This window comes from Hemicordylus capensis, chromosome 5 (assembly GCF_027244095.1).
Source record: "Hemicordylus capensis ecotype Gifberg chromosome 5, rHemCap1.1.pri, whole genome shotgun sequence".
NCBI lineage: Eukaryota > Metazoa > Chordata > Lepidosauria > Squamata > Cordylidae > Hemicordylus > Hemicordylus capensis.
The window spans coordinates 44,443,805-44,463,532 of NC_069661.1; the positions used below are offsets into that span (position 1 = coordinate 44,443,805).

General features: G+C 43.5%; 1 protein-coding gene across 1 annotated transcript; it reads left to right on the top strand.

Moving 5' to 3' along the window:
- The first annotated feature begins 7,935 nt into the window (after nt 1-7,935).
- On the top strand, nt 7,936-17,562 carry RPL7L1 (ribosomal protein L7 like 1). The gene is made up of 7 exons (XM_053257731.1): nt 7,936-8,090; nt 8,724-8,832; nt 12,948-13,111; nt 13,784-13,921; nt 15,663-15,772; nt 15,920-16,134; nt 16,857-17,562. The coding sequence occupies exons 1-6, from the start codon at nt 8,077-8,079 to the stop codon at nt 16,126-16,128; spliced, it is 744 nt and encodes a 247-aa protein (XP_053113706.1). The 5' UTR covers nt 7,936-8,076; the 3' UTR covers nt 16,129-16,134; nt 16,857-17,562.
- Nucleotides 17,563-19,728: the final 2,166 nt, after the last annotated feature.

Sequence of the window (19,728 nt, forward strand, 5' to 3'; positions counted from 1 at the left end):
GAGACGGACCTCCCCAGATGACCTTAACGTGCGGTGGGGATCATGTAAAAGAAGGCGCTCTCTAAGATATCTCGGACCCAAGCCGTTCAGGGCTTTAAAGGTAATAACCAGCACTTTGTATTTTGCCCGGAAACATATCGGCAGCCAGTGTAGCTGTTTCAAAACAGGCATCATATGGTCTCTCCCGGTTGCCCCAGAGACCACCTGGCTGCCGCATTCTGAACTAACTGAAGTTTCCGGACTACGTACAAAGGCAGCCCCACATAGAGCGCATTGCAATAGTCAAGCCGGGAGGTTACCAGCTGATGCACCACTGTTCTGAGGTCATCCTCTTCGAGGAATGGGCGCAGCTGTCGAATCAGCCGAAGCTGATAGAAAGCACTCCTGGCCATGGCCTCCACCTGAGATACCAGGGTGAGGCCTGGGTCCAGGAGTACTCCCAAGCGGCGCACCTGCTCCTTCTGGGGGAGTGTAACCCCATCCAGCACAGGAAGATCTAACTCACCCCTCAGATTCTGAGCCCCCATAATGAGCACCTCCGTCTTGCTTGGATTCAGCTTCAATTTGTTCTCCCTCATCCAGCCCATTACTGCCTTCAGGCAGGCGTTTAGAGAATGAGTGCCATTATCTGAAGATGAAAAGGAGAAGTAGATTTGGGTGTCATCAGCATACTGATAACACCCAGCACCAAACCTCCTGATGACCTCACCCAGCAGTTTCATGTAGATGTTAAAAAGCATTGGTGACAGAATGGAGCCCTGAGGGACTCCATATAACAGCTCCTGTTTTGAGGAGCAACTGTCACCAAGCTCCACCATCTGGAATCTACCCGAGAGATAGGAACGGAACCACTGCAAAGCAGTGCCCCCTATCCCCAACTCCCCCAGGCGATCCAGAAGGATACCATGGTCGATGGTATCGAACGCCGCCGAGAGATCCAGAAGAACCAGCAGAGTCACACTCCTTCTGTCGATTCCCCGGTAAAGATCATCTATCAGGCCGACCAACGCTGTCTCAACCCCAGAGCCAGCTCTAAAGCCAGTTTGAAATGGGTCTAGATAATCAGTTTCCTCCAAGACTGCCTGGAGATGGTTGGCCACCACCCTCTCAATCACCTTGCCCAACCAAGGGAGATTGGAGATTGGCCTGTAGCTATCCATCGCTAAGGGGTCCAGGGAAGGCTTCTTTAAAAGTGGTCTAACCATTGCCTCCTTCAGGCAGGGGGGCACCCTACCCTCCCTCAGCAATGCATTTATGATTTTAACTTGGCCACCTCCAACAATCTCCCTGCTGGATAGAAGCAGCCAAGTCGGGCAAGGATCCAGAGAACAGGTGGTAGGCCGCACCGCCCCAAGCAGCCTGTTTATAATGCCTGTTTTAAAGCAATTGCTTTGGCTGCCAATAGGTTTCCGGGCAAAATACAGAGTGCTGGTAATTACTTTTAAAGCCCTAAACAGCTAAGGACTGGGTTACCTGGGAGAGCACTTTCTTCTGCATGATCCCCACCTCACATTTGAGATCACCAAGAGACGTCTGTCTCTATATACTGGCAGCTCGTCTAGCAGTGACTTGGGAGTGGGCCTTCTTTGTAGTCGATTCTGGGCTGTGGAATGAGCTCTCTATAGACATTTGTCGCTTAACATCTTTACCAGCCTTAAGACACATTTTTTGGCCATGCTTTTCGTAATCTCTGAATGTTTTAAAGTTTTAATTGCTGTTTAAATTTTTTAATTGCTATAATCTTAGAATGTTTTAATTTTTTAATTGAGTAATAGTTGGTTTTTATTCTGTTTCTATTGTGCTTATTTTTGTGAACTGCCTAGAGCCTTTGGAGTCAGGTGGTATATAAATTAAATAATAAGTAAGTAAGTAATAGTTTCGGAACCAGGCAAATATTTATATACCGCTTTTCAACAAAAGTTCCCAAAGCTGTTTACATAGAGAAATAAAAATAAATAAAGATGGCTCCCTGCTCACAATCTAAAAAGAAACACAAGATAGACACCAGCAGCAGCCCCTGGGGAGATGCTGTGCTGGGGCTGGATAGGGCCAGTTGCTCTCCCCCTGCTCAATAGAGAATCACCACTTTTTAAAGATGCCTCTTTGCTTGGTTAGCAGGGGAAGCTAAGGATACTTTACAAAACTAGTGGGCTTAGTGATGGACATTGTAGAAGGGGAGAGTATATGGGCTTTTCTTTGTCCCCTTAGAACAGCAACATGGTTGCCTGGGACAAATAAAGAGGTTATTAAATAACTCTATCTCTAAATATCCTAGTTCTAAGCCCCATGGTTAAATTTCTAGGTGCCATGGCTCCCTGCCGGGCTGGGATTTATCAAGCCTAGTTCTACATGTGGGAATAATGTGACATTATGGCATTTGTTCTTTTATTTTCCATTTATAGTTGACCATGTAGTGAAACAGTCATTTGATGCTTCATGATGTGCTGAAATGGTGTCAACAGAGGGGCAGGTATAATACACATTGCTGTGGTTATTATCTGCTAAGGGCCAATTTGTGCTTGCATGAACAGTCTTTGTGTGTGCTCATCAAACTAATGGCAAAGCAAAGTAGATTTTTTCAAGGTGTCTCATCCTTCCTAGGGAGTACATGTCCTAGGTCTGGACATGCAGCACAACTACACAATGCAGATGGCACATGCGGACAGATGAAATTGCCTTATGGTTGGTCATTGGTCTATCAACACTGTGCTGTTTACTCTGACTGACATCATCTCTCCAAAGTCTTTCCTAGTCCTGTGAGATGAACGGAGGATGCCAAAGACTAAACCTGAGACCTTCCATATGAAGAGCTTTCCCTTCAGATATAATTGTCTATCTGCAGTCTCAGTGGTACACATTTGATTAGTCCTCCATAATATAAAAATAATTCACTGCCTGCACATAGAAAATAAGCCGGTCAGGGAAAACACACATACAAGCTTCAAAGTGTACAATTTTATACACGGTTTAAAGTTTTGGTTTATGCATGGTCACAGTGTCAATATTTATATAATGTGGGACCTCCCTAGGGTTTTAGATAAGCTGCTCTATTTTTACATAAGCATGGGAACCCAACTGGATTTGAAAATATGCACAGCATCATGGATTAATTACTTTCAGTTTACTTCTGGGAGTAGAATATTCAGCAAGCATGTCAGACCCTGTTCTCGACCCTCATTCATTTCAGTATCGCTTTTAGATGTGCATTTTATTTAAAAGCTGAACCCAATTAATGAGGGAAAATCCTGTAACTACCCTGTGATCTGCAGAATCTGAGCTGTTGCTCATGGATACTATCTTGGTTTCTCTAAAAATATGTCTGTTTTTACACAGGAGAAACCCGCAAATTGACTTTGGTTTTTGCTTTAGGTGGCATTTCAGTGTTAATTTTAGTTCTTGTTACTTCTGGTTGACACAGAAGAAACTAAGTGGACCGGAGCTCATTCAAGTGAACAAGACAACCCATTTGTGGTGCACTCATCCACAATTGTGGCATGTTGTGATCAGAGTGATTTGGACTGGGGTCACTAATTTTATACAGTGCTTATTATATAGTATCCTCAGAGGTGGTGGTATTCTGAAAATGCACTGACTCTGATGCTCTCTTCTTTTTAATATTGTTACATTATTGTACTTCTTGGTATCTTCTTGGCACCTTAATACTGTGGTCAAATTCTGATGCTCATAAAATGAATGCCATGAGTTTAGAAGGGTTAGGCTTTGCCCATGCACCAGTGGAGTATGTTTAAAACAAGGATGTTAACAACAGCTACATAAGCTTCTGAGTGCTGGCCAGGTACTATTGACTGTTGGGTTGTCTTGTGAGTATGGACTTGTGTTCCCTCTAAGCTGTGCGCATGCCCAAAGAAGGTTTTTTTATGTCTGCTCAGTTAATTTTAGATCCTGCTCAGGTTAAATCAGGAAGGCCCCACTCAGAATGCACATGTGCACACACTGCTTTGATACTGATGCCCAGAACAAAACTCATTCTGCACATACATGAAAGCAAGTTAAGAAGGAACCCTGGTCTAGACTTAAGCTCTTGTCCCACAGAACAAAGGAGGGATCACTTGTACAGCACATTGTGAAAGAACAGTGTAGGCTTAAGAAAACACAAAGCAGACTGAAAGCATTACTAATAATATGGCACATTTATTCCTAGGCCAAAATTTCCCTTCAAAGAATAATACCACAGACTTGTTGGAAAGAGCACAAATATATACACAGCTGTTTAAAAGATCTTGGTTCATGCATGGGTCACAGTGTCATTATTTACATTATATTATAGAGTTTGTTTCTTAGGATAAAGCAATTTTTAAATGCATCTGCTGTTTCAGATATGTGAATGCAAACTGGCATTAATGAATTGAAGAGGTGAACAATATGATCAGAAGAAAGTGTTGCTGTGGGCTTTTGTTGGAAGCTCAGAGAGCATTTCCCTTCCTCTTACAATTGTGTTAGACGAGGAAGAGAAATTCTCTCTTGAGCTCCCAGCAAAAGCCCACAATGGTTTGCAAAATGGCGTCTCCACTACTTCTGAATTACCACAAGATGGGAGTTTGGAGACAAGTACTGAAGAATGATTAATGTTGCTGACTAAAGCCATATTCCAACACAGTTTTTAGATAATTTAAACCCACTCATTTCAATTGGCTTCAGTGTGTGCTTAACTCGGTTTCAGATTGTGGCCTTTGAGACTGATGGTCCCTGATCACAAACATTTAATCTTGCAGCATGAGACTAACTTGGTCACAATTACAGAGTTCCAAATTATACTGGAAAATGGGCTTTGCAGGGGCCAATTTAAGAATAGAGAACAGCCTGTAGAGCGAGACATTGAACTTCTTGAGCATTTGGAAAAGAAACAAATGCTAATCTAACAATCTCTGTGTGTTAAGAAAGGAAAGGAAGGAGCAAACACACCATCCCAGCTTTCTTTTGCCAAAAAATAAAAACCCACCCTAATTAAAAAGGTGTGGCCATAACTAAAATAAATGCCCAGGAAAAACTTAACAGCAAAAGCAAGTCAGAGTTAACTACATAACATTTTATGACTGATGTCTGCAACACTTACTCATATTTAGTAAAACACATATATCCCACCTTTCTATTAAGTGTGCAAGGCAGCTCACAATCACAAAGTTTAGAAAAACAACTTTAAAACAGAAGCAACTCTAAGAGCAGCCACAAGAGAAAAAGTGAAAGTCAGTAATGAGCAGCAGCAATTAAATGCTATCTTAAAGGGCCAAATTTTAACTGCCCAACTGAAAGGCAAGTGATGAGGTAAGCAGACAAGCCGCCTTGGGAAGGACATCCCACTAAACATTTGAAAAAGCCTCATCACATGTGCCCACTGACACCAGAGAGTGGGGAGACCATCAAAAGGATTTCACTTGTAGGGCAGGCAGGCTTTTAGAAAAGGAGGGTCTATGAGATACTGGTCCGACATTATTTTGGACACAGCTGAACAACAGTTGAGTTGCAATAGTCACCACAGTGAAAGGAAACACATGCACAATGTATTAAATTCTCAAGGGAGAATTCTATTTTTCTGATCCCAGGCAAAGAATTTTCAGGGAATGTTTTATTAAGTTGAAGTTTTCTCAGTTAAGCCTGCATGGCCATGGTTCACAGTTTCAACTGTTTGATGTAATCTAAGCCCTGGATATTGTCACATATATGATTTTATTTGAAGTCACACTTCTGCATGGGTTTCATTTTAAAGCTTAGTTAAAAATATAGCTGATCTTGTTCATCTTTTGTGTGACATTGCACTGCATAACCAAATTTCTAGCCTTAAAGCTGTGCAAGAACGTGCTTATCTGAAGGATTCATGTTTGTTATTGTACAACACACAGGAACATAGGAAACTGCCATATACTTTGTCAGACCATTGGTCTATCTATCTAGACTGGCAGCGGCTTCTCCAAGGTTGCAGGCAGGAATCTCTCTCAGCCCTATCTTGGAGAAGCCAGGGAGGGAACTTGAAACCTGCTCTTCCCAGAGTGGCTTCATCCCCTAAGGGGAATATCTTGCAGTGCTCACACATCAAGTCTCCCATTCAGATGCAAGCAGGGCAGACCCTGCTTAGCTATGGGGACAAGTCATGCTTTCTACCACAAGACCAGCTCTCCTCTCCTGCGACCAGCTCACCTATGAACACTTCCTGCTCCAGAGTGAACTTGTATCAGATTTGCCAAAAGCTGATACATTTTGGCATGTACAGTACTCAGAATTTCCAAGAACTGTCATTTTCAACCCAAATGCTGATTTTTATAAATGTTAGTGGCAAATCTACAGAAAATAGTAAAATACTAAAACATATTTATATACATATTAAATAAAATGTATTTATATTAGAGCTTGTATTCTGTAGTACCTAAAGCTTCAAGTTATAAAAGCTCCAATTCAAGTCTTATCTCAGTCATGAACTCACAAACAGTCCAATCCTACACATAGTTAGGCACACCAAGTCAAATGAAATCAGTAGGTGGCACCCTGACTAGCACTTGCATGAAGGGGAGGTGACCCTAGTCTTAATCCTAAATTGCACCTAGGATTTAGCGCAAGATGTAAATATTGTTGAACCAACAGGGATCAGTGACCATAATGCAATCAAATTCAATGCAGAGGCAAGTGGAAAACTGCTGAGGAAGTCCAACACAGGCACATCCGACTTCAAAAAAGTAAGCTGCTCAAAAATAAGATGAATGATGAAAAGGAAAGTCAAATGGAAAGTCAAGCAAGTCAAATATCTCCAGAACCCATGGAAGTTATTTAAAATCATGGAATATTATTTAAAATCAACAATATAAGGCCAACTTCAGTGTATATAACAAAAGAGAATGGATAGCAGCATGTCCAAGAAGATGCCCACATGTCACTGAGTCAAGGAAACTAAAAAAGCAGAAAGTATCCTACAGAACCTATGAGAGCCAGCGTGGTGTAGTGGTTATAGTGCTGGACTAGGACGGGGAGACCTGAGTTCAAATCCCCATTCAGCCATGATACTTGCTGGGTGACTCTGGTCACTTCTCTCTCAGCCTAACCTAACCTGGACTAGGATGGGGAGAGTTGAGTTCAAATCCCCATTCAGCCATGATACTTGCTGGGTGACTCTGGTCAGCATAACCTAATTCACAGGGTTGTTCTGAGGAGAAACTCAAGTATGTAGTACACTGCTCTGGGCTCCTTGGAGTATAAATGTAAATATAATAATAATAATAATAGTAGTAGTAGTAGTAGTAGTAGTAGTAGTCTTGCCCAAAGGAGGAGAACAAGGAAGACTACAAACTCCGGCAAAAGAAAAGTGACAAGTTAGTTATAAGTTTATTTGGTCATTGACCAGCAAAGAGAAAAGTGACAATAAGAGATGTGTTAAAAATGGTTTTTTAGAAAGGTCAAGGGAGTAAAATGGATGTGGAGACGGATATGGAGAATAGAAGGATATGGCGCATACAGAGAAGCGGAATTCTTTGCATTTATATTCACTACAGAAGAAACAAGATTGCTGTCCCTGCCAGAACTGACCTCAGGAAAGAAGAGATGAGGTTCCTGTGAGAGGCTCTGCTGGTTCTAATCCTTGCTGCAGAATCCTATGCACTGACCCGGGAATAAGCCCCCCAGAAGTCAGGACTCCCGAGCAGACTTGCCTAGGATTCAGCTGCAAGGATTCCGCTAGGCTTGCCTAGGTTGCAGCTGCAAGGAGTCCAATCGTGCACCCTTGCCTGGAAGCAACTCCCATTGAACTAAGTAAGACTTGATTCCGAGCAAACGTCCACTCCACCGATCAAAGTGCAAGTGGACATGTTCTAATTCGCGCTCACTTGTTAAATAACGTTCTAGAAATTGGAACAGAAAAAAACAACAGTTTCCTTTTTCACGGTAGAGGTGAAAGACTTGCTCTTCAGCCGCCACGATTCCGTTAACCATAGAGATCGCACTGCGGCTAGGCGGTATCTTGAGCGAACACACGAAAACCATAGAGAGGGAAAGTGGGCTTCCGGGTTTCCCATTGACGGACGGCATGCGCACGCATGCGCAGTGGTGTAGCACAGATCCCGGTGAAACGGCAACATGGCGGACCTTGAGTGAGTTTTGCTGGGGATGATTAGCTTGTGAGAGAATCTGTGTCCATCGGCGGTTAGGGCGGGCTTTTCTGGGTTTCGATGTGTTTGTAGAACATTCGAGTGGCCAGAGGTTTATAAGGTCATTGACTGCGCGCTGTGTTTGCTCGGTGGAGGAAGAACCGTAGTGTAAGGAGAATGACCGGTTCGAGAACATTGCGTGTATATTTACCAGGACACATGGACGTGGGGGTGAGAGAGAGCCTAAGTAGGCGATGTTGTGTAGTGCCAGTAGGGCTGTAAATGGGATGGAGAAGACGTCCCAGAAGCCGGAAAGAGACTGCCAGAGATTTGGGGTTTACATTGAAGTAGACCGTTTCTGTGTTGGAATGCCAGAAGAACTGTGTTGGTTTATACAGGAAGAAGGCAGGATATGCTGTTGCATCTCTGAGTCTGGGAAACTATAATGAAAAGAAAAAGCCAGTGATCACCTCCAAAAATAAATCTGTGTGTAATGATTCCCACTTTGATAGCTTGCTAACATCCATCTGGAAAATGTTATGTATATGAATGAATGCAAAATTAGGTCAGCCTTATATTAAATATATTTTTATATGTTATAATATTTTGCCTAACCCATAATAACTGTGTCTTTAGACCTAGAAAGAAGATACCTCTGGTGCCAGAAAATCTACTGAAGAAAAGAAAGGCTTACCAGGCCATCAAGGCCACTCAAGCAAAGCAGGCACTGCTAGACAAGAGAAAGGTATTGGGGTGGGGGGCTTAATGTGGAATGGGGGCTGGGCATCCTACACTTCTTTACGTACTAATTCAGTAAAATCTGAAGAGACCTTGATCCGTGTTCCCTCTAATAGGGAATCCCAGATGATGTTGACTACAACTGTCATGGACAGATCATCATCTGGTGGGGTTTAGTTTGATTGCTCCGTCTGCCCTCTGCAGGGGTGGTGGGCCAATTAGGATGGTCTGCCCTCGGAGGCTTATGGATCCGCTTGGTTTCCAGACGGCCCTTGGGGAGTTTCCAGTGTCCAGAGCTGGTGACCCTGTTGAGGCCCTGGTTGATCTCTGGAATGGAGAGATGGCCCGGGCTGTTGACACGGTTGCTCCTAAACGCCCTCTCCGGCTTGGTGGAGCCCGATCTGCTCCTTGGTTTTCCTCGGAGCTTAGGGCAATGAAGCAACTCGGGCAACGGCTAGAACGACGCTGGAGGAAGAGTCGTCACGAATCTGACCGAACACGGGCTAGAGCCCATCTTAGGGACTACGCCGTGGCGGTGGGGGCTGCGAAGAAATGCTTTTTCTCCTCCTCCATTGCATCTGCTCAGTGCAGACAAACAGAGCTGTTTCGTGTGGTAAAAACCTTGCTCCACACATCCCCCCAAACAATGGGGGAGGAGTCATCTACAGCTCTTTGTGATCAGTTTGCCTGTCGCTTTGCAGATAAAGTCGCTCGCATCCGTGCTGACCTGGACTCCAGAGTTTTGGCAGTTCCGACAGATGTGCCTTTGGTACCATCTGGTCCCGTTGTGTTGGATTCTTTTCGGTTGGTGCGGCCTGAGGATGTGGACAAGATCCTGGGCAGTGTGTGGGCGACTTCGTGCGCTCTTGACCCTTGCCCTTCATGGCTAATAAAAGCTGCCAGGGAGGGGACAGGAAGATGGCTGGAGGTGATCGTTAATGCTTCATTAAGGGAGGGCAGGATGCCATCGTGCCTCAAGGAGGCGGTGGTAAGACCACTATTAAAAAAGCCTTCCCTTGATTCCTCCAACCTGGATAACTGTAGAACTGTGTCTAACCTTCCCTTTTTGGGCAAGGTGATGGAGCGTGTGGTGGCGTCCCAGCTGCAGAGGGTCTTGGATGATACGGATTATCTGGACCCTTTTCAATCTGGCTTCCGCCCCGGGTATGTGACTGAGACTGCCTTGGTAGCTCTAGTGGATGACCTACGCTGGGAACTAGACGGGGGGAGTGCGTCCCTGTTGGTTCTGCTGGACCTCTCGGCGGCTTTCGATACCATCGACCATGGTATCCTTCTGGGCCGCCTCTCGAGTATGGGAATCGGAGGTACTGTGTTGCAGTGGTTCCGGTCCTTTCTTGGGGGGAGGGTCCAAAAGGTGGTGCTGGGGGACTACTGCTTGGCCCCGTGGCCATTGGCCTTTGGGGTCCCGCAGGGATCGGTCTTGTCCCCCATGCTGTTTAACATCTACATGAAGCCGCTGGGAGAGGTCATCCGGAGATTTGGACTGAGTTGTCAGCAATATGTGGATGACACTCAGCTCTATCTCTCCTTGTCATCGGATCCTAGAGCAGCGGTGGATGTCCTGAATCGGGGGCTGGAGGCTGTGATGGGTTGGATGTGGGCTAACAAACTGAAATTGAATCCGGATAAGATGGAGGTACTGTTGGTCAGCAGGAGAGCCAATCGGGATGAGGAGATTTTACCGGTTCTGGATGGGGTTGTACTCCCCCTGAAGGAGCAAGTACGCAGCTTGGGGGATACTACTGGACCCGGCTCTGCTTTTGGAAGCTCAGGTGGAGGCGGTGGCCAGGGGTGCCTTTGCATGGCTTTGGCTAGTGTGCCAGCTGCGTCCCTTTCTCGAGAAGGCAGATCTGGCCACGGTTACCCACGCCTTAGTCACGTCGCGGCTGGATTACTGTAACGCGCTCTACGTGGGGCTGCCCTTGAAGAATATCCAGAAACTGCAGCTAGTGCAAAATGCAGCAGCGAGGGTTTTATGCAGAGCTGCCTGTTGGGAACACATCACCCCCATTTTGAAAGAGCTGCACTGGCTGCCGGTTCGTTTCCAGGTCCAATTCAAGGTGCAGGTTTTGACCTTTAAAGCCCTTAATGGTTTGGGCCCAGGGTATTTGAGGGACCACCTGTTTTATACTTTGGCAAAAATCTTATATAGTAAAGGTAAAGCGTGCCGTCGAGTCGATGTCGACTCCTGGTGACCACAGAGCCCTGTGGTTGTCTATGGTAGAATACAGGAGAGGTTTACCACTGCAGTCTCCTGCGCAGTATGAGATTATGCCTTTCAGCATCATCTTATATCACTGCTGCCCTATATAGGTGTTTTCCATAGTCTGGGAAACATACTATGGTGAAACATACATCTCATGAGGATTCTTTCCACCCTTTCATCTAAATCACTGATAACAAATACTAAGCAATACCAGGTTAGGACAAGGCCCTGTGGAATCACTTAAAACAAAAGGTGTTTCCCATAGTCTGGGAAACATACCAGCGGGGATTTGAACCGGCAACCTCTGGCTTGCTACTCAAGTCATTTCCCTGCTATCCCAGGAGCCATGATTAGCATATTCAAAAGTAGAGGTTTTAAAAATAAAATCTTTCTTTGTGTCAGGCAGCTCTGTTTCTGTACTAAGTATGTTACTTGTAAAAGTAATACTCCAGTGTCTAGCATGAAGTCTGGTAATTTTGTCAAGTGTCCAGCTCCTAAATTTTGGTTCCTAGATCCAAAGAAAATGTTTGGGATGGGGGATACCTGGCCTGGCAGTAGAACATGTGAAAGTTACCTCAAACTAGGGATGTGCACAAAATGGATTTTGAACTTGGAACATAAAATCCCCAGGACGTTCCATTGGAACAACCAATTTGAGCCATTTGTTTTGACAGAATTAGCACATGAGTCGGGATATTCTGAGTGTCATTTGGGATTTTTTTTTTTTTTTTAAACCCAACTCTTCTGGGATCTGCACATGCACCGCAGCCATTGGTGTGGTGGTGCTGAGCTGACCATGAAAATGGCTGCCGCATGTGTGCGGAGGCTAGAAGAACACCATTTTGGAATGCAAAATGGTGCTCTTCTGGCCTCCGTGCACATGCGGCAGCCATTGGTGTGGTGGCGCTGGCCGTGTAAATGGCTGCTGCACATATGCGGAGGCCAGAAGAGCACAATTTTGCATTCCAAAATGGTGCTCAGAATGTTCCAACTCAAAATGGGATCATTCTGTTTTAAGCTTGGAACAGGCCCTTCATTTGAAGGGTGTTCTGTTCTGAACTTGAAGCACATGAAACATCCCATTTTGAAGTGGAACGTTCCAACCGCAGAACGTTCTGCACATCTCTGCCGCAAACCTGGAATCCATCACAAACTGAAACTGAATTAGCAGTGTAATGCAGCTGCAGTTTTTTAGGTTGCATTGACAAAACCATAGTTTTCATGTCATCAGTTATAATTACACTTTAAGAAGGTAGATTTTGGTTGAACATTAGGAGAAGCATATTAATGATAAGATCAGTTTGACAGTGGAACCCATTACCTAAGGCGGTAGGAAGGTGTTTCTCTTGCTAGAGGTCTTCAAGCAGAGGCTGGACAGCCATCTGCTGGGAATGTTTTAGTCCTAAGTTTTCTGTAGTAGGCAGGGAGTTGGACTAGATAGTCAGCAAAATTTCTTCCAGCTCTTTGATTCTAGGATTCAAGCAAGCTGGATGTGATTACAAAAGTTATATGTATTTGTGAAATGAAAATAAAATGAACTGAATAGTAAAAGGTAAATACAAAGTTCAAGTAAGGCTGTTGGGGGGAAAAGACAGAAGCTATAGAAATAAAAAGCAGATTAAGTCTTAACATTTGACAGGGGCACATGCTCCCTGCCTCACTTGATTTCCTCAGAAATGCTGTCATGTTTGGCACCAAATCTTGGGCAAGAAATGCACCACTTCTGAGTTCTGTAGAGCAACCAACATATCACTGGTGTGATATATTGGTTACTAAAATATGTACTAAATAGTACTAAAATATGTTAAAGCTCTTCAAACATTACATAAAAATATGTAACACATGCAAATAGCGATGGAATAACTAAAATAAGCGATGCCTTCTTTAATTCTTAGCACCAAAAAGGAAAACAGATTAGATTCAAACGCCTTGAGACATTTCTACGGGACTCGCATCGGAAACATAGAGACGATGTTCGCCTGCGGCGCATGGAAGAAAAGCCAGGGGTGATGCTGATGCCTGAGGGACACAAGTTGGCGATTGCTGTACGGATTGCAGAGTAAGGAGCAGATCATAACCTGTGGGCTGACTTGCTCACCAAGCTGCTGGTTCTTGCTTCTAATTTGTACTGATCATATTAAATGTACGCTAGTGTGGTGTAGCAGTTTGGACTAGGTCCAGGGAGACCAGAGTTCAAATCCCCATTCACTCATGGAGCTCACTGGGTGACTCTGGGCCAGTCACTTCTCTCTCAGCCAAACCTACTTCACAGGGTTGTTGTGAGGATGATCATAACCATGTACACCACTGGGCTCCTTGGAGAAAAAGTGAAGTGGCAGAGTAAAAATTAAATTAATAACAAATGGGACTATTAATAAAATTATAGACCCATTGAATTCCTGCTGCTCTTAAGAGATTTCAGTTTATATACCACTGTTAAGTATTCTTTGTAGTTCCTTCTTTCATTACAATCTTGTAATGCCATTTATTCATCTGAATTGAAGCTAAAAGATAAATACACATTGCATTTGGCGGTCCAAGGAGTACATGTCTGAGCTCTGGTCTGTGTATTTTAGCTATTGAACTAAAATAGTTATATCTTTGTTAGGAGAAAACATCTAAGAAAATGCATGCGGATTGTTGTCAGAATCATATCTTGTTTTTATGTCACAGTGGTGCCCTGTCGCCTTGGATTGGGTTTCTGATAAGACTGATTTCTCTTTTGATTTAGAATTAAAGGGGTGAGTCTGCGAGTGCGGCATGTCATACAGCGGCTTCGACTGAGAAAGATTTACAGTGGCACGTTCGTTAAATTGTCGCCAGGATCACTAAAAATGCTACGGACTGTGGAACCTTATGTGGCGTGGGGGTTAGTATTCCTTGGATTTTTGTTGAAAGTGCATGCGGTGGGGAAAGAAAAGGAATACAGCCCAAAATGCAGCCTTTGAACGAGTACAAACTAGATTTTTCTTCCTTTTTTGCATCCTAGCCCAGACAAACCTCTCTGGCGGGGGGGGGGGGGCAGAGATTTCTTGGCTCAGCTCCACTCTGTGTTCGCTCACAGCTGATGGTTTCTGCCTCTCCTAGTTCCAAACATGGTTCTGTGGGTGGCAAGCTGCTGATTGTCCCTGATGTCATGCTGAAGCCCTGCGTAAGGTCAGGGACAAACCAGCACCGTTCTAGCCCTGTCTGCTTGGCAGTAATTCCCACTGAATTTCTGGGTCCTACTGTAAATGTATACTATGAATATTTATGTGGGAGTAAGCCCCACTGAACACACTGGGACATATTTCTGAGTAAGCATGCATAGGGCTGCACAGGCAAAGCCAAGGTCCTGGCTACCAGAACTTCTGGCTTGGCATCTAAGGCGGGCCAAATTTTGTGGACCCCTGCCTATAGGAGATCACAGATGCCTTGAAAAGACTACACACCTTTCAGGTGCTAGACGTGCCCAGTACAGAGATCGGAATATTAGATGTTATAAATTAGAATCTAAGCACTGGGAGCAATGAAATTTGCTTGTGATTCTCTTACTTCATTTAGACTGAGGGATTGTCCATAATAAACTTAGACATTCAAATGTGTAGTCATGGTTATAATTGGACTGTTGCCACTGATCTGCGTACTTGGTTGTATATGAGATTCCAGAAATTAGACATTCAAATGTGCAGTAATGGTTATCATTGGACTCTTGCCACTGATCTGTGCACTTGGTTGTATATGAGATTCTTGAGATGTTGCATATTCATAGACTATAGTTACAGTAAAACAGTTGTCTTGGGCTCTGGGATATATTAAGAAAGAGATTGTGCAGTCGAGTCAGTGTTGACTCCTGGCAACCACAGAGCTGTGTGGTTTTCTTGGCAGAATACAGAGGGGTTTACCATTGCCTTCCTCTTGCGCAGTATGAGACGATGCCTTTGCTGTTGTCACTGCAAGTGAGCATTTGCCTCCAGCACCTTCCTGTATCGCTGCTGCCCAATATCGGTGACTACAAATACATTTACTAGGCACAGTCTGGGAAGCACACCAGCGGGGATTTGAACTAACAGCCTCTTGCTCCCTAGGCAAGCTGCTTCCCCACTGTGCCACTGCAGCTGATTTGGGCTATATTAAGTGACATTTTTTTTGGGCTCTTGCCTGGTTTGATTTGCAGACTCAGCTCCTTGGAAGGCTCTGCTGTATCTTTTTGAAGTAATCTAGTAAACTGTCATAATTATTCATGATTTAAATGAAGTATAAAATATACAGGGTGATATCTTAGCCCTCTTTTTGTTAGTTGTAGGAATTCATGCAGAAATCCCTGCTGTCTTGGGCCAGCTATTGGCACAAATCATTATTAGTTGCTGTACCTTGTATCTCAAGAGGGAGAAGTCTGTAGTGGGGATGGGGGAAATCAACCCTCAGAAATCTTCAACAGGTAGACTGTTGCACACTGGTGCTGTAAAATGCCACCAGTAGCTTCAGCATTGTAGCTCTTCTGTGGGTGCAAAATATTTCACAGCTGGTAATTTGTCATTACTCAACAGAACAATAAATGCCATTTCTGTAGGTTCTTGCACTTTCAGTTCTGCAGCAGCAGCATCACCACCAATTTTGTATTTATGCAGCTATCCCAACTTGAAATCTATTCGAGAACTGATCCTGAAACGAGGCCATGGAAAGATCAACAAGAAGAAGGTTGCTCTGACTGACAATGTTCTGATAGAGGAGCATCTGGGTAAGCCATGGAAGCTGGTGAAATGGTTTGGGGAGGACATTGTATTGTTGAGGCAATTTGCTTCATTATGATCTTGCAAAGTAGTAGTGAAGCATGATTGAACAAGAAATTATTGGCCTTCTAAACATGTTTTTTTCCCTTCCTTAGGAAAATATGGTATCATCTGCCTGGAAGACCTTATTCATGAAATCTATTCTGCTGGGAAATACTTCCATGAAATCAATAACTTTTTATGGCCATTCCACCTCTCAGTGGCTCGCCATTCAGCACGTAATAAAGTGGGTTTCCGCAAAGAGGTTGGCAATACTGGATTTCGAGGCAATGGGATTAACCAGCTCATTCGTCATTTGAATTAAACCCAGGTGTGTACTGTTGTGGCCAGTTTTTGATAAAGGATATTTTTTCAAAATCCACAATCTTGCTGATAGGTTCTTTTTGAAGGCTTGGCAAATTTCAGAAAAGTGGAGCACCTCTTAAGGAGTGTTCATTGCTGTCATGCAACTGTGGAACTGCTGGGTAGTGAGAAAGCAAAGGAATCTAGGTAAAGCATGAGGAGGGAAGTAGAGGGGAAACTGGCAGCTTGACCTTTTGACGTTAGGTAACTTTGTGATCTCCAACATTGGTGACCAGTTTAGATATTTGTGTAATATAAAAGCAAAACTCATTGATGATGTGTAAATCCTGTTAATTTTAAGTGAACTGAATTCCAAGTTGTGTAGTTAGAATCTTAGTGTCTCAGTATTTTTTTAAAAAAATATTCTTTAAAAGCTCTTTAGGACCTTGCCTCTAGTTGTGGACCTCTCCAATATCTTAAAGATAGCTTAGACTATTGGGACGGCCAGTTGTCATTTGCCAATCATCTTACCTTCATTTTCCATAGCACCTGTTACCAGCATGGTTATAAAAGCTACTATAATTTGGGTAGAAAAACAGACCACCCACTTTGCTTTTTACCAGTCGAGCTATTGATAATGTGTGCGTGCATGTACACCCACCCACCCAATTGGTCACCAGTGTTTCCAGAGAGTTCTTCATCATTAGGCATCAAGCACAATTCCAATCGTTCTTAACTTTTCCCCCCCAGAAGTCTTTATGAACATTTTTGAAGAGGTTCGGGAAGATACTTGTCTGTACTCTATGATGTACATCTGATCTCCAGAGACTCCTGGGACTATGCAGCATGACATTACATCTGTTCATTCTCTCTCTCTCTCTCATGTTGTGTGATGAGAACAAAGGCGATGGCACAACAGACCTCAAATGAATGGGAAGATATCCAATATGTGACTTAAATGCTGCAATCAAATGGTTATCCTGTGCATTGCATGCAATGGGGAACTAATGGGAAAAGGGACTCGTAAAGTTTCATTTGTGAGGCCTCTGTTTGCAACCCCTGCCCCCCAATTGAACATATACCTGAAAAGACAATGTGAAAGCATTGCCAAATAGCTTCTTGTGTGGAGTTTCATTATCATTTTTATTCATAAGTAAAGTGGAAACATTTGGGCCTCTAAGTTGTTTTCTTTAATACATTTGGAGTCAAGGAGCAAATTGTTGGCATATACCCGGAAATAAGAAACCAAATACAACCTAAATCTAGTGAAGTGCTTGGGCGGCATGACTGAACTAAGCAAGTCTTTTCCCTTTTCCTCAGTCTTTGGTCAGCTGATGCCTTAACTTCACTTACGCTGGACTTCTCAGTGGCTGGCCCCCTTCACTAAAAGAATGGTAATCTTGGCCCTGATTTTTTTTTCCCCATGTAAAGACTAAAATAAAAAGATTTAACATTTGGTTATTCTGTGGCTTGTTAATTTATAAGACATGTAAACAAAACTGGATTCAGGAGTAAAGGCTTCTGTAATCTAAATGTTTCCCTGTTCAAAAAACCCCAAAAAACCTATCTATCTATATTTTATTTATTTATTTATACACTTCTAAGCTGTTGGTTGAAGAAAAAGAGGCACTTGCTCCTGTTGGTGCTAGTGGGACCTGTTTATAAGAAAGCATTGCTAGTAGTGGGTCTTAGTTTAGGATTTTGTAAAGGGGAAGGGCTGGCGTACCAGAATGTCAGACTGAGCTGGGAATCAGGACTTCTCCAGTTGGAATGTGTCATGAACTCACAAAGTGGCATTGAGCAATCCACACCTTATCAGCATCATCTACAGTTTGGTGATAATACCCTACTGGCTGGAAAGAACATCAACAGATGAGAAGTGTTTCACAAATACTAAGCATTGTTTTATAAGCAATGCAGCTTTAAAGAAGCTACAATAAAAACACCAAAGCCATTCCAAGGTAAACCTGTACTGACTTGGTGTATACATCATCTTTAGTGTTTTATTGCATTGAATGCTGAAGCTGCCGTGGCTGTTCTTTCCTGAATGCTTTTTTGTGTTCCAGTTGAACAAGGTAAGCCATTATGAAATATCTTTAGTTCCATGTTTCAGCTCAGTGGTTTTGAGTGCTTATTCAAGTAGAACTGCCAACTACTTAATGAAATGTCTCAAACTCTTTATAAGCCAAGATATATGTGCTATATGCATTGCAGTAGACATCTCCTACACAGGTGTACTTGTGTGAGAATCTTGCAAGGGCCTGCTAGAATAGAATGCAATCGGGAAGATTCTGGAATGCATGCAAACGTGAGTCTTCCTCATGCCACATTCAAAGAGATGTCTGTCTAGGCTCAACCCAAATCAAGATATAGAAACTGGATCCTTGCAGCCCTTCATTATATGGTGTTGGTGGCATCTAGTGGAAAAGTCAAGAACTGCAGCAATATTGATGACATTCATTTATGTGTAGTGTGACTATCAAATTTGTAGGCTGCCCCAAATTTCCATCTCTGGGCACATAATCTTGCTCATTACTTGAATACTTATGTAAATGAACAATACACTGTTAGAATGCAATGTACTAGGCTTAGTCCAAAAAGTGACTTCTTTTCATTTTTAAGGCAAGCCCAGAACAGGTTGAGCACATAAGAGTAGGCAACAGTAAAGGCAAAATGGTCGTAAGTCATAAGATGTAGTTCTGATGTTGAGCAGGCCAGACCCTGTATAACCAGCACAGACAGCCTATGCAACATCCGTAAGCCACTTTTTTTAAAAAGAGGAAAAGTAGTATATCTGTAACAATATTGCTGGCACCAAGTATTCATTTAAAGAACAGTTGTGAATTTCTGAACTTGTGTATGGGCTAGATGTTGACAATAGAGGCCATGATATAGGACAGCCATTAGACAGCACTAAGAAGAGCGCAAAATTAAGGTTTCTCCAGTCTGATGGATTGTTGTACCAGAACCACCCACTATTATCTCATGAGACTTGAGCTCTTACTTTGACCTCAAATGTTATAAATGGAGACTGTTAATGCTCTGGTCACAGAGCAGTTGTGACATCAGTGGAATCACAAGCTGTTCTAGAGATGGGTGCTAGAATATCCTGCCCACGCTAAAGCAAAGATAGCTTCATTACTGCAACCCTACTTTTCCCCTTACCTACTCATAAGCATAGGTAGCTCAGCTTTATTGTGCTAGCCACAAACCCATGGAGCGAGGTTTAAGTAAATATACTGTTCAAGGGGTGGTGATTCACAAAAGCTCCAGGTTTTACAATCACACAGAGGCAAACATTTTAACTTAGCCTAACTCAGCGGTTCTCAAACACAGGAGGGAGCAGGGGCCTTACCCAACACATCCAAGCTGCTGAGAATGTCAGGGACAATGGGAGGCAGCTGGAGACAGAAGCCAAGCACTACTTGGCTCCTCTACCACTCACAAAGCCAAAGGCAGATACAGTAGTGGTCCTTAGGAACACAGGAAGCTGCTTTCTACCGAGTCAGACCATTGGTCCATCTAGCTTAGTATTGTCTACACAACTTGGCAGCTGCTTCTCCAAGGTTGCAGGCAGGTCTCTCTCTCAGCCATCCTTCATTTGCCAGAGAGGGAACTTGGA

Excerpts from the sequence above, each read along its gene's own strand:
- RPL7L1 (XM_053257731.1), top strand. Across the intron at positions 13,922-15,662 it reads GAACCTTATGTGGCGTGGGG|CTATCCCAACTTGAAATCTA; the intron begins GTTAGTATTCCT and ends GTATTTATGCAG. Across the intron at positions 15,773-15,919 it reads TCTGATAGAGGAGCATCTGG|GAAAATATGGTATCATCTGC; the intron begins GTAAGCCATGGA and ends TCCCTTCCTTAG.